At 36.3% G+C, this 13610-nt stretch overlaps 2 protein-coding genes across 2 annotated transcripts; both read left to right on the top strand.

Annotated features, from left to right (window-relative positions):
• Positions 1 to 402: 402 nt before the first annotated feature.
• Positions 403 to 10057, top strand: LOC109060631 (uveal autoantigen with coiled-coil domains and ankyrin repeats-like). The gene is made up of 10 exons (XM_042744095.1): positions 403 to 502; positions 1307 to 1434; positions 4684 to 4772; positions 5055 to 5119; positions 5915 to 5972; positions 7064 to 7134; positions 7288 to 7394; positions 9232 to 9413; positions 9542 to 9614; positions 10030 to 10057. Exons 1-10 carry the CDS (start codon positions 434 to 436, stop codon positions 10031 to 10033), a joined length of 846 nt encoding a protein of 281 aa, XP_042600029.1. The 5' UTR covers positions 403 to 433; the 3' UTR covers positions 10034 to 10057.
• Positions 10058 to 11909: 1852 nt separating this feature from the next.
• Positions 11910 to 13306, top strand: LOC122140438 (uveal autoantigen with coiled-coil domains and ankyrin repeats-like). Its single transcript, XM_042744094.1, has 2 exons — positions 11910 to 12908; positions 13049 to 13306. Exons 1-2 carry the CDS (start codon positions 11988 to 11990, stop codon positions 13187 to 13189), a joined length of 1062 nt encoding a protein of 353 aa, XP_042600028.1. The 5' UTR covers positions 11910 to 11987; the 3' UTR covers positions 13190 to 13306.
• The last annotated feature ends 304 nt before the right edge of the window (positions 13307 to 13610 follow it).

Below are 13610 nucleotides of genomic sequence, written 5' to 3'. Positions count from 1 at the left end.
CTAGCTTGCTGACAGTATTACTCGAAGCTGTATCCAAAACAAACACTCATTGTAGAGCTGGTTTTGAAGGCATCTATAGAGTCTGTGGAATCTGTAGCCCACAAATCATGTAAATCAGCTTTTCTACGGCATGACCTTCATACGGAGACTCCCAGTGCACGCCGATTGGTTCATAGTTACACAGTTTTCCTGACGATTGGTTCATGGGAGTGCGTCAGGTCTCAATAGAGCCTGAACCTTGTAACCGAGGGGGGGAATGAAGTTTACAGGCAAACTTTGACAAGAGACGCAAATTTGGAGATCTGGACAAGTGCAAAGTTACACTGGAACTATGAAAAGTTTAAAACAACGACTTAAGAAAAACGAGGTAAACATTAGATACAAGTTTTACTGTTTCGAAAAGGTTGTCAAGACTTTGGACCAAGCCCATAATATGTCCTCTATCAATCTGAGCGTGTGTAATAATGGGGCTGTGATTGGTCAGTCTGCGCGTGGTTGTACTGTAAGTTGCATACTATTTTGCTGAACACCAGGAATGAATTTGTTATGTTTATGTCTAAAGTGATAAGGACTCTACTACTCTCCGGACTCGTTTATCATATCTTCAGAAATTACGCGAAAGTAGTTGATTTTATCGCTGCATTTCACCTATGCTTCTAGTAAAACCTTTTGCGCATGAGCGAGTGAGACAACCAGAGATTGTTTACTGTGTTGTTGCAATGGAATACAACTGTGGATACATTTCACAAATATTGTTTATAATGTTATCATATCTCTGTAGGATGTGGTAGACTAAGGTTCTTTGAATAACTGGCCATATGGAATTGTAATGCGGTTAACAGACCTGTAACTACTTCATAGTGCGGTTATTGAAAATAATAGACAGATTAGAACGTCTGTCAGCCAATCAAAATCAAGAATTCAGCATCACCTTAAAACAGCGTAAACCAGAGCCGTGAACTACAGGATAGTTCTATAGTCCTGAATGCTGATTGGTCGATACAGCTTTCCAGCTTGCTTAATATTGTAGCAATGGTCATTTTTAAATTATGCACAGCAACATTCTTTTATTTTAGGAGGAAATATATCATTGTGGAATTTATGTGGAATTTTAAAACTCTTAAACAAACAGTTTTAGTTTTTTGTTGTTGTTGTTGTTTTGTTTGTTGTTCAATTAAAACAAAAGAAGTGTTTATTAGCAGAGCCAAAACTGATTAGGCTACACTTCCAGTGATGGCTCTGTTGAGCTGCAGTAGAATAAGGTGTGAAATATTTAATATTTTTTTTATATTTGCCATTGTCTCAGAGCACAGAATGGGGAAAGTATGATGAGCGCCTGATGAAGGCAGCAGAGAATGGAGATATAGAGAAACTCACAGCCACACTCAAGAAAGGAACCAGCCCCACTAAACTAGACCCAGAGGGCCATTCTGCGTAAGTGCCACTTTCAAATGACCATCTCTTACGTGATGCTAAAAAATACCATCCACTGTACAGAGAGCTGTATTTAGTACTCTTTACTGAGAATAATTCCCCACATAAGTATAATCTATATTTTCTACCTGTATGCATTAAAACTGACTCACATAACATTTTTGCAAAGACAGCTCTTTTTAAAATCAGTCAGCATCCTCTATGGGTCTGTGCACTACTGAGCTCATATGTTTTGAAGTGGAAGTGAACCCCTCTGTGAAGGGCTCTGGGATCAAGTGGTCTTGTGATCTTTGATTTGATGTGAATCTCAAAAACACATCTCTTTCCTCCCTGCTGGGACTCCTGTGCTTACTTCTTCTAAATGCATTTCATCACTCGGCTCTTGCCACAAAAGATAGCTTTTTAATAAAAGTGCAAATGTCCAGCCAGGAAATGAGGGAAGGGATTTTGATAGCCCTATTTTTTGTTCCCTCGTCCTCCACTGCAATGCACAATGCCTTGATTGTTGTCAAATTTATTTCCAGTAGCTGCTTAAGAATGAAAAATAGGGAGTCTGTAGTGCTCAAGTTTTGTAGTGTTTTTCATTAGAATTGCCTGGATCATGAGTGGCACATGTACACTAACCTAAGTCTGTACTGCTAAACAAATTCTGAAGCAATTTCACCCTTAATGCTATTTAAATCCCACTTCTGCATTGGTTTACTCGTATATTTTACCCTTAAGGATAAGCTATCTAGAATGCCCTGTTTGCTTTGTGCAGAATTCTGTATTCCTTTGTTGTATAATTGACCAAACTTTCGCAATCTGTAATGAGATCTTTCCTCCAAGGGCCTGCCACACACTTGTGGTGATAAATACTAGTATGGGATAAAATAAAACACACAAATAAATGTTGAACCTCCAAGAAGTATGATAAGTATAAATTTTTTTCAGAATCAAGCTAAAAAAATAGGAAGTATCGTTTTTTTTTTTCAAAATGATGTTAAAATATGTAATTTTCTGGTCCCCCCACCTTGCGTTGCGAAAACCTGTTTAATTAACTAATTTTCACTCTAAAGTCAAATTTCAGTGTTAGATTTGGCTTTGCAGCTTGCTTTTTTCATATTCAAAATTATGACTTTATTCTCAGAATATTATACATTTAATCTCATATTGCAAAGATTTGATTTTCGTGTTGCTACAACTTTATTCTGGTAGGTTTGAATTTATTCTCAAAATATTTTAACTTTAAATCTCAAAATCCTAGGACTTTATTCTCAGACTTTTGACTTTATTCTGAAAATATTACAACCTGTCCATCTCATCACAGCATGATATTCCATTTACAATGGAGCCATGTAAGGTGTTAAAGATGTTCCTAACTAGTGAAAAAAGAAAGTTGGAAAGCAGAGAAGTTGTTCCGCTGAGTAAACAAATCATCATACAGTAAATACATGAATCATAAATGTGTAGCACAGTGGTGCTCTGGTGATAATATGTTTATGGGAGAGTATTAAACATGGTGTGCAGTGTTACATGCAGCCTGTAATTTTCCTATTTTTCTTGTTTTATCTCTTCAGGTCAGCTGTTTTTAAAGGGGGTTGTTATGCATTAGGTGTGTCAGGCCTATTACAGGATTTTAGTCATGTCCTGTTTTTGTTAAATATTTTGTAACTGCTAACGTTTTTCTGTCAAATAGAATATGTATTTTCTTGCCTTGACCTTGCCAGTAAATATGATGGAATAAGGAAAGTTTCACATTTTTTTATTTTAGCTCCTGTGCATTTGATTTTCATTCCTTTAAGATTTAATTTTATGCTCCACAGTGTGTTTATGCCCATTCCTACATCTTGCTGATCCTTCCTTTGTCCTCTATTTCGCTTTTCAAATACCAACAGTCTTAGTGATTTAATAAACACTGATGTCTCATGCCTGCTTTGTAACTAGGCTCAAGGAGTGGCTGCGTCTGTTTTCTGTTGAAACAGGCCTAGGCTGCTATGTTACTGCATGTTTCTTTTCATGTTTCTTGGCTCTTAATACATCCTCATATAACTGATAAATCACTGGTAAACCTATATGTTGTCGATTTTCATAGAAGTATGATAATATTAATTGTCTGAATATATGCACTGATATACATTATTCATGATGTAGTTAAAACCCCTTAACTAAGTTTACTTCAATATATTACAATTAAATCCTAATGTAATCATGACAAACAACTATATATCCTTGGAAAGGTCTAAGACTCTTAAATATATATTTTACCACTGTATGTTGTTAAAAATTATATAGGAACAGTAATAGATTAATTTATGACAAGAGTGCACCTCAAAACACCAGAACAGGAGCTCTGACCTTTGTCACAAAGATTCTGTTTGTTTCCTTTTTTTCCTATCACATGTTTTAGTAATCATCATATATATTATTTGAAAGCTTAAAACCTCAAAATTCATCTTGTGAAAATCAATTTGAAATCGAACATTGCGTTACCATAGAAATGGTACTTTTAAATCTTTTAGTGGGCTCCTCCCCCTTAGTGCAGGGTGTCATATTACATAATGTATTATGGTCTTTTGGAATCAAAAGTTTTTAGAATCTTGACAAAATACATATCGTCGGAAAGTCTCAGGTCTCAAGATTCCATAATTGTGGGTTATTTTGTGATAGGAAATTTATACATATATTTAATACATTTTTAATAAATCTTATATAAGAAATTTATATATTTGAGACCGAAAACTGCATCAAAAAAAATCTGTGGGGTTTAGATGGCAACCGGTGGCTGTTTGTGGTATAACACCTAAACAAAATTGCATAGTAACCTCACTTTTTTTTTTATATCAACTTCAAATTTGAAACACAACTTATTTACACACATAACTTTAATTTTATGCCAAATTTGGATTAAAACCTGTTTTGTAAAATATTTATTTTATATAAAATAAAATAAAAAGTACAGTACATTTTCTTTCCAGTAAATTTAAACTTCTATAACTTATTTTTTCCTTTCATTTTTTGAAATGATTTCACTTCTGCAATAATCTGTTGATTGTCTTCTTTAAAAAAGAGACCAACCTTAGGTCTGTATTCAAAAGCGTTCATGAATTATAACAATTTAGTTTCGAATAGTGCACTTGAATGGGTGGGGTGGGGTTGGGGGGGGGTGTGAAAGTTAAGAGGTTAAATACATAAAATTAAACTGTAGATAATTATTGATGATAATTATACTTGTATATTTTAATAAATTTACTTGTATGTTATTTTTAAGTTTCATGTTGCTGCTAGCAAAGGCCTCTTAAATAGTCTAAATGTTTTCCTGGAGAACGGTGTCAATGTGAAGGCTGTAGATGCTGCCGGTAAGACTTCCTTTCTCTGAATATTTATATAAAAATGCATATTTTAAGTAGGTATACTTGTGACATTCAATGGTCAAATGTCTGAGACCACACTGAAAAATTGGGATTCAAAATCTAATTTAAACTTGGAAATAAACAAGAAGGTTTAGACTGAAAAATATAAAGCAAAGAAACGTTATGGCTTAAAATGAATGAGATTCTGCACTATTTGTAGGTCACTAATCAAACTAATTTGGATCTAACTGTATGTTTGTTTGTAAATATTGTTGTTCTTCTCTGCAGGTAAAACAGCTTTGCATCTGGCTGCAGCAGGCGGTCATTCCATGTGTGTGCAAAAGCTACTGCAGGTACCGTCCACTGCTTTCCTCCAATAACAATCACAGGAAGAAAGACTAATGAGAAACCACACTGGAATGTCTCAGCGCTGACATCTAACCAGCCCCTTTAGCAATTGCTCTGCCAAAGACTGCTCAATGGTTTATTTTCTTTCCCTACCCTATGGTTCGTGTTTTATGTTTAAAGCCCTTGTTTATTAGTTTTTTTCTTTCTCTGGACTTTCTTTTGCTTTTGATCTCCACATAAAGCTGAGCGATTATGGCAGGGCTGGAGCAGTTTACTTCTCATTTTTGTATCATAGCAACAATTCTTTTGCTCACAAACGGGCCGTTAAAAATGTGAGGTGTGTTATCTTGTATGAAAATATGAATTCTTTTTCGTAAGGCTTTGATGTGAATACCGCAATAATTAAATGCAAGTGAAAACGAATGAATGCAAATGAGTGGGAAGTCAACTGCATTAAAGTAGAAAAAAAGTAAACCATGAACAATGGAAAGTATTAAAAAAGTAGAAGGAAAATAAAATGCACCCTAAGCATCAGTGTGAAAATTCCATACAAATGGAATCTGATGACTGAGCCAAATTGCACATGTATATTTGCATGCATGATGAGAGCATGTGCTTTAATACGGCATTTATGCAGTTTACATTCTCCTCAGTTTCTTAGCTTGTTGAGCAGAGAAATATGTAGTCAAACTTAAGCTGTTAAATAAGTCATTTAAGATTTGAAAACACATTTTATAATGATTTGGAATGTATAATATTGCTCAGGTGCATGTGTTAATAATTACTTTCTTTTGCAACAGTGTAAATGTCCTGTTGACAGCACAGACCTGCAGGGTCGAACAGCTTTGCATGATGCAGGTATGTGGATTTTTTGCTTTTTAAGGTGTGACAAAATCGTATTTTAATGGAAAATATTAGATCTAGACATTAAATTAAATTAAATATTTGATTATTTTTATTTTTCATTTGTTTTATTTATTTTATTATTATTCCACTTAAAATGTTAGTAAAGTTTTCATAATTTATAAAACCACATTTTGCATTTTTTTGCAGACTACAATGCATCGTTAAAGCTTCATATTATGCAAATAAGTTTCTCAAAATGAAACGTCCTGGAAGTATAAAAGAATAACAAACCCTGCTCTTGAACTGTCCTCTCCCTCCTGAAGCCTGACAGATTTGTTTTTTGTTTGCTGTTGTCTCATACATTTAGATACACTGTTATTTGTAAATGCTACTGCTTATTATATGTTAGCTGTAAATATACGCCTTAAAACATGAATGTTGTAATATAAGCCTTAAAGATGATTGTTTCTTGGCAGCAGATTTGCTGTTTCGTTGGTATGGTATGGTATGAAATCTTTATTTCGAACAAAATAATAATAAAAATAAAAATGACAGCAATGCGTAAGAAATATCCATAAAAAAAAAAAAAATTATAGCATAATAATCAATCAAAGGTTTGAGAAGATGGCAAAACTATGTATAGTTAATATAACATGCTCCACTAACAACTGCACAACAGCAGCACATTTTAATACCACACTGTAATGTTAAACAGCAGATCTTTGGTATGTTAGAGTATAAAATATTTAAATCTATTTGAAATTCTACAGAACATGTCTGTGCATTCTAAAGCAAGAAACCTTTTATGAGCATATAACATCTTATAGAAATGTTTAATTCAATTCACTGACATGAAAATTGTTTATCTGCAGCTGACAAGCCTACAGAACATACCACAAATGAGGCTCTTGACAATGAGTTCTTTTAGTTTCATTGTTTGCATTTTGGGCGTGTGTGTCAGATTTATTGTTGTTATTCTTTTCGCAGATGTTTGATTATGAACTCTTTAGTTACTGCATGGTGATGCATCAAGGACAGATATAGTGTCTAGCTGTCAGGTTTGATTGCAAAATTATAATGCCTTGTGTCTTACTGTTTTTCAGCATATGTAGGCTGCAAAACCGCCATCAAAATGCTCTGTGACAGCGGTGCATCTATTGATGCTGTCGATGCAGTAAGTAAAATAGGTTTTGAAACAGCAATTCATTTCGCACACCTTGTATGTATAAGAAGCTATGTGAGAAAGGGAGATAGAGAATTGATTTTGAAATTGAAACCAAAAAAGTGTTGCAATGTATGTTGCATTAACTTTTGGTACCTTTTTCAGGATGATAGATCGCCCTTATTGCTTGCTGCGAAGATGAGCCAACCAGGAGCATGCCAGATGCTTGTGCAATTTGGAGCACGCTCTGTTCTTCGAGACAAGCAAAACAAGTAAGTATTTAAAAATGATCAGATTTTATCTTCTGTATTAATGATGCATAAAAAAATCAAACCTGTATAACAAAAATACCAGAAGAGGAAGATCACATTTTAAATGCAAATGCATATTTATGTTCAGTTCCAGTCTGTACACTGATGTGAATCAGCTTGCAACCTAATATGAAAAAGGCCATCTTAGGTCATCCCAGCTGCATTGCGCCAGTGTTTAAAAGAAAACCATCTTCATTCCATTGAAGTGGCATACAGTTTCAATGCAGAAAGCAGCAGTGAAGCTTTACCAGAATACCTTTATTTGCTATTCATCAGCATTCAACAAACTAGCAAGTGCAGCAACAGTTTTTAACAATATTTGAAATTTAATATTTGAATTTAATATTTTATAAGGATGCAAGAGTTAACTTCACCCTTGTTTACCTAATTTGGTGTTCCTGGTGAAAAATGACCCACCTTGTAAGCATTGCTTGAAAATCTCTCATTACACTATATTATCACCAAATCATGGATTCAGTCTTTTTGGCAACTTATTTTCTTTTCTTGTTTTGTTAGGGCCAAGCATTTTGAATAAAAAAAATAATAATTTTGTGGGTAAAAGTGAGGTGCATAATCTCAGTGAAGCATATACATTCAGTCATTTCCAAAACTCAAATACAAAACCTGGGCTAATTGAACGACAACAAGTTGACATTAAAAACATAGAATCTGATATTTGGTAATGATAAAGCATTACAGTGGGGCTTGAAAGTTTGGGCACCCCTTGCAGAATCTGTGAAAATGTGAATAATTTTCAAAAAATAAGAGAAATCATACTAAGTGCATGTTATTTTTTATTTAGTACTGTCCTGAGTAAGATATTGTACATAAAAGATGTTTACATTTAGTCCACAAGACAAAAAAATTGCTGAAATTATTAAAATAACCCCATTCAAAAGTTTGGGTTCTTAATACTGTGTGTGGATACCTGGATGATCCACGACTGTCTTTCTGTTTTGTGATGTTTGTGCATGAGTCCCTTGTTTGTTCTGAACAGTTAAACTGAGAACTGTTCTTCAGAAAAATCTTTAAGGTCCTGCAGATTCTTCAGTTTTTTTCAGCATCTTTGCATATTTGAACCATTTCCAGCAGTGACTGTATGATTTTAGATGAGATACATCTTTTCACACTGAGGACAATTGAGGCACTCAAACACAACTATTAAAAAAGGTTCAAACATTCACTGATGCTCCAGAAGGAAACAAGATGGATTAAGAGTTGGGGGGTAAAAACTTTTGAACAAGGTGAAGATGGCCAGATTTTTCTTATTTTGTTGAAATATTTTTTTTTTCCATTTAGTTCTGCCCTTCGTTAGCAACAGAAGATACTTGTATGTGTCCCCGAACACAAATTAAGTACAATTTACCTTGATCTTCAAATTCCAAAAGTTTTAACCCCCTAGCTCTACAGTTTAGAACAGGGGTCACCAAACTTGTTCCTGGATGGCTGGTGTCCTGCAGAGTTTAGCTCAACCCTAATCAAACACACCTAAACCAGCTGATCAAGGTCTTGCTTAGTATACTTGAAACTTCAAGGCAGGTGTGATGAGGCAAGTTGGAGCTAAACTCTGCAGGACACTGGCCCTCCAGGACTGAGTGTGGTGACCCCTGGTTTAGAACATGAACTGCTTTTGATGTGTCATTTAGATAAAGCTCATGCAAGTAAAGACATTGCAGAAAGAATCCGTTTGATTGACCTTATTATTGCCACACCAACCGATCAATCTTTGTTTCTGTGTTCCATTTTTCCTGACTTTTTCCCGTATTTTATGTTCTGTATTTGTGTGTATTCTGACTAGGACTGCGCTAATCTTAGCTTGTGAGAGCTCTTGTAAAGAAGCAGTGGATGTTCTCCTGAAGACTAAGGCAGATGTTTCTGCAGTAGACATTTATGGCCATGATGCTTACCACTACGCCAGACTAAGTCAGAAACCAGACTTGATCACACTTGTACAACATGCCTTGGAAAAAAACACTAAAGGTAACATTCCTTGTCATTTTTCCTAGCAATATACATTTATAAAGCGGAATGAAATGTTATTTCACCATGTCATTGTCAGAAGAACACCATATAATCTTATGACCAGCAAGGATTTTTTTTTTTTTCAGAAAGGAAGTGCAAAATGGTGGTCTTGTTATCCTTACATGTAGCAATTACTGAACTTGCTCTTGCAGGCGGCAGGTTAGTTGAGTTTTAAATTTAGACCTGCCGTATCAATCAGCACACTGTCATTTCAGGGTAATGTCATGTCATTTAAGAGAAGTGCCTGATAGATTCAGATCCAGCTGTGCTCACAGAAACTTCTCGTATCCTAACACTAAAAGGAAATCATTTTCAAGAGGTGACTGGTCTGTATTTCTTTTCCGAGAACTGTTTTATTTAAAGAAAGAAGCCTTTCTAAGAGAAAGGCTTATTCCAAGGAAATCAGCTGCTTATTGTTAGATGGTCACTAGGGTCCCTGAAAGATGCTTATTCAATATCTCCAGATAATTAAATGCAACAATGCAACAAATGCTGTGCATCTGAAATCTGAAATGTTGTGCATTACAAACAGAAACATCATGTTCAAAAACATTTCTCCTGATTTTGTTTTCAGCTAAAGAAACTGCCACCGTTTCACAGAATAACAAAAAATCAAAAACGAAACATAGACAACAATCTAACAGTTTAACTCATTAACACACATTCACAGCATTCAAAGAGTCAAGTTCAAGTATTTATAATCGAAGACAGGAGAGGCAGTTTACAGCAGTCGAAAAAAGGTCACTGGTTTGCTGCACTCAAACCAACTTAATCTGTTTATTGATCTCACTGCCATCTAGAGTCTTAAACGCTAATCGCAGTGCACTTTAATTAGAGCCGTCCTAATACCCAGCGACTTGATAACGATTGGTGCTGCTGTCTCCGTCTCTGCAATGATGGAAATCAGTTTGATGTAATTTAATGTTCTTCTGCAGCTGTTGATGGAGAGGAATACTGATTCTCATGCTCATGTGAATAATTCATACATATGTAAAACGCTAGTTTCTTACTACTAACACATTTACAGTACATGATATAAATGTACTGTTGGGAAAGAGAATGTATGATGTTGAATTTAATATTTATAGATGATGTTTTTGATTATCATAGTGTTTTTCTTTCCAAATGCAGGTTAAACCCCAATCAGCAGGGATTGGCCGGACCAAAACAGGATCGGTAAAGACTGAGAAACCTTTGTCAGAGCCACTAACAGTGAGTTTCTTTATGGGATGACATTTAAATTAAGGCTATGAGGCAGTCATTTTCCTCTTTACTGTAGCTGATTGTGGTCCTGTGATCAGTTGTGAATGTCATCAGTAAAGGGTTGTGTCTGAATTACAGAGGGAACATGCCAGTCACTTTGCTGAAGGTAACTTGGAACGCATGTTTTTATTTTATTTTTATCATGACAGAACATCAGGATTGCAATCAGTCATATCACAAAAGCTTTTCAGGCCTGGACTCTAATGTTTTAAACATGTTTTCTGTTCCCTGAAGGAAGAGGTGCCAAACAAAGTCAGAATCTGGATTCTACACAGGTACCCTGTCTAACCTGACTTGATCTTTGTCTGCTGTGTTCACCCAAAAATTAAAAAAATGTTTCTTCATCTGAAAAGATTAGAAAAAATGTAGCATGATATCACTTGCTCACCAGTAGGTCCTCTGCAGTGAATGGGTGCAGTTTGAAGTTAAAAACGTCTTGGTGGATTTTTTTTTTTATTACAAACATGCAGCTTTTCGCTTCATGTTTACTGATGGACTGGAGATGTGTGGATTATTCTGATGGCCCCCATTCACTGCAAGAGGATCCAGTGGTGATCAAGTGATGTAATGCTAAATTTCTCAAAAAATTAACTATTTCTTCAATGTCAGTGGCATGTTGAATCTACTGTGGAAGTCAATGGGGACCAACAACTATTTGGTTCTTCAAAATATCTTCTTTTGTGTTCAACATAAGAAAGAAACATATACAAGTTTGGAACGAAAATAGGGTGAACTTATCAATCAATGAGTATATTTTGTGTGTAAACCAGTAAAATATAAATGTACTTGTAATAAAAAAAATTCTACAAGACTTGTTTTTTTAGAGAATTTAATGTTTTTCTTCTATATTTCTATATATTTTTAACAGTAGTAGTAATCATTTCTTAATATAATACAGATTTTTATGCAGTGCACCAACTAATATAGTTGAGTGTTTTTTATAATGAGAGATTAAAAGGTCATATCCTTATTTGACATGACCTATGTGAATTATTCAGGTCAGGCCCACACAGTCAGCTCCTCTGCCAGTGAGATCTGCTCCAATGGAGTTATTGCCTGGTGAAGTGGATGCCCTTAAAAGAGAACTACGAGATTCGAGAAGAAGGCAAGAAGCAGCAGAGGCGGAGGTGCACAGGCTGGATGCAGCACCTCCTCTTCCTTCACAAGAATAAAAAACACAGAAGAAGCAGAAACAACGATCAGGCTCTGCATGCTGCCCATAACCGGTCGTGGGAGCTGGAGGAGGCCCTGGGCGAGGTGCAGAGGAGGATGGCTGGCTCGGAAACCCGAGTGAGACAGATGCAAGCTCATCTAGTGGCTGTCAGAGAGCACTTGGTGGAAGAACTAAGAGTCCAGCTCCAAGAGGTCAAAGGTCAGCGGGAGGCAGCTGTAGCCGAACTAGGGAGGATGCAGAAGGAGCTCAGCCAGAGCAGGAGGGAGGCAGAGCAGCAGAAGGAGAACCAGAGCTCCTTAATGCAGGAACTGAGTCGGATTTCCCATGAGCTTCTCAGCAAAGAAGAGCAAATAAACACGCTGAGGACCAGGTTAGCGGAAGTGGAGACACAGCAAGCTGAGATGTTGTGTAAAGAAGCTCAAACCCCATCAGAATGGTGCCCCACACAAGAGAAGAGTACCATGACTGACCTCACCACAGAAACTCCTAAACCAACTATAGATCTGGAGAACTACATTAGCAAGAATGAGCACACAGTCATAACTAGCTCACTGAAAGATGCACTGCAACAGGCTGAAACCAAAGCTGATGAGGCTCTACAGAAGTACCAGAGTGTCCAGGAGGAGAACCAGAGCCTGCTGAGAGAACTTAATGAACAAAAGACTGAGCTGGACACCATACAGGAGGCTCTGCAGGCCAGGTTTATTCCTGTTGCCAAAGTGGAGGAAAAGGAGAAAGAGGTGGAGCGACTCAAACTGGCCCTTGAAGAGATGGAGAAGCAACAAAACCAGGCCAATGTGAACATCTCAAACATAAAGGATGAGGGTGTTCAGACAGAAGAACACAGGCAGCCATGCACAAGTGAAGTACAGCATAACCAAGTATCATCTTCTACAGGGATTGACAGAGCAGAATGTGAAGTTACTAGAAGTGAAGTAAAAAAAGCGCAGCTATCTGAAATAGAAAGCAAAAGTAGCACAACTGAAGACCTGGGGAGCACATCACAAGTTGAAAAGGTGATTATTTCTTGTATATTAGTAATATTAATTTTTCCTGCAGATCCAACCATCCAGAACACTCTGATCACCTTAGGGTTTTGCACAGGGCACATTTTTTTTTCTTCAGTAAATGTAATTACATATATTCTCTGTCTCAGTCATCAGTGGAGCATGAGGGAAAGAGGTTGGCTCAGGTCAACATATCAGAACCCATGAGCTCCTGTGGACCATCACAGCCTGACAGCTCCCTCCAGGCTCAGGTCCGCAGCCTGCAACAGCAGCTAGAGGTTAGTTACTGATTGCTCTATCCTCTAGGGCTATTTCTTTGAGGTTTTGTTTTGTTGATGCTTTCTTGGACAAGAGGCCTCAGTGCTTTTAGTGCAGATTGGCTCATCATTTACTCATCCTCATGCCATTTCAACAGAAAATAGGATATTTTGAAGAATGTTTGTAACCAAACAGTTTTGGTTCTCATTGTTTTCCCACTGTATTTTTTATTTTTTTTTGTCCATACAATGGGAAATGAAACTGTTTGGTTACCAGCATTCTTCTATATATATATGTGTGTGTGTGTTCCACAGGGGTAAAAAAAGCCACAATAACAGAATTTTCATTTTTGGGTGACCTATTCCTTTAAGTTTAGTGTAAGTAAAGGTTTTATTCAAAAACCTATATGGCTTTTTTCCTCTGTAGAACACAAAGTGAAACTGGGCCAACTGA

This window comes from Cyprinus carpio, chromosome B18 (genome assembly GCF_018340385.1).
Source record: "Cyprinus carpio isolate SPL01 chromosome B18, ASM1834038v1, whole genome shotgun sequence".
Taxonomy (NCBI): domain Eukaryota; kingdom Metazoa; phylum Chordata; class Actinopteri; order Cypriniformes; family Cyprinidae; genus Cyprinus; species Cyprinus carpio.
The sequence above is the reverse complement of the archived record's forward strand: the minus strand, read 5'-3'. Positions and strand labels throughout refer to the sequence as shown.

Coding starts and splice junctions, on each gene's coding strand:
- LOC109060631 (XM_042744095.1), top strand. CDS start 434: ATGTCCTCTATCAATCTGAGCGTGTGTAATAATGGGGCTGTGATTGGT. Junction 4,773..5,054: donor GAAGGCTGTAGATGCTGCCG/GTAAGACTTCCT, acceptor TCTTCTCTGCAG/GTAAAACAGCTTTGCATCTG. Junction 9,414..9,541: donor CTTGGAAAAAAACACTAAAG/GTAACATTCCTT, acceptor TTTTTTTTTCAG/AAAGGAAGTGCAAAATGGTG.
- LOC122140438 (XM_042744094.1), top strand. CDS start 11,988: ATGGCTGGCTCGGAAACCCGAGTGAGACAGATGCAAGCTCATCTAGTG. Junction 12,909..13,048: donor GCACATCACAAGTTGAAAAG/GTGATTATTTCT, acceptor TCTCTGTCTCAG/TCATCAGTGGAGCATGAGGG.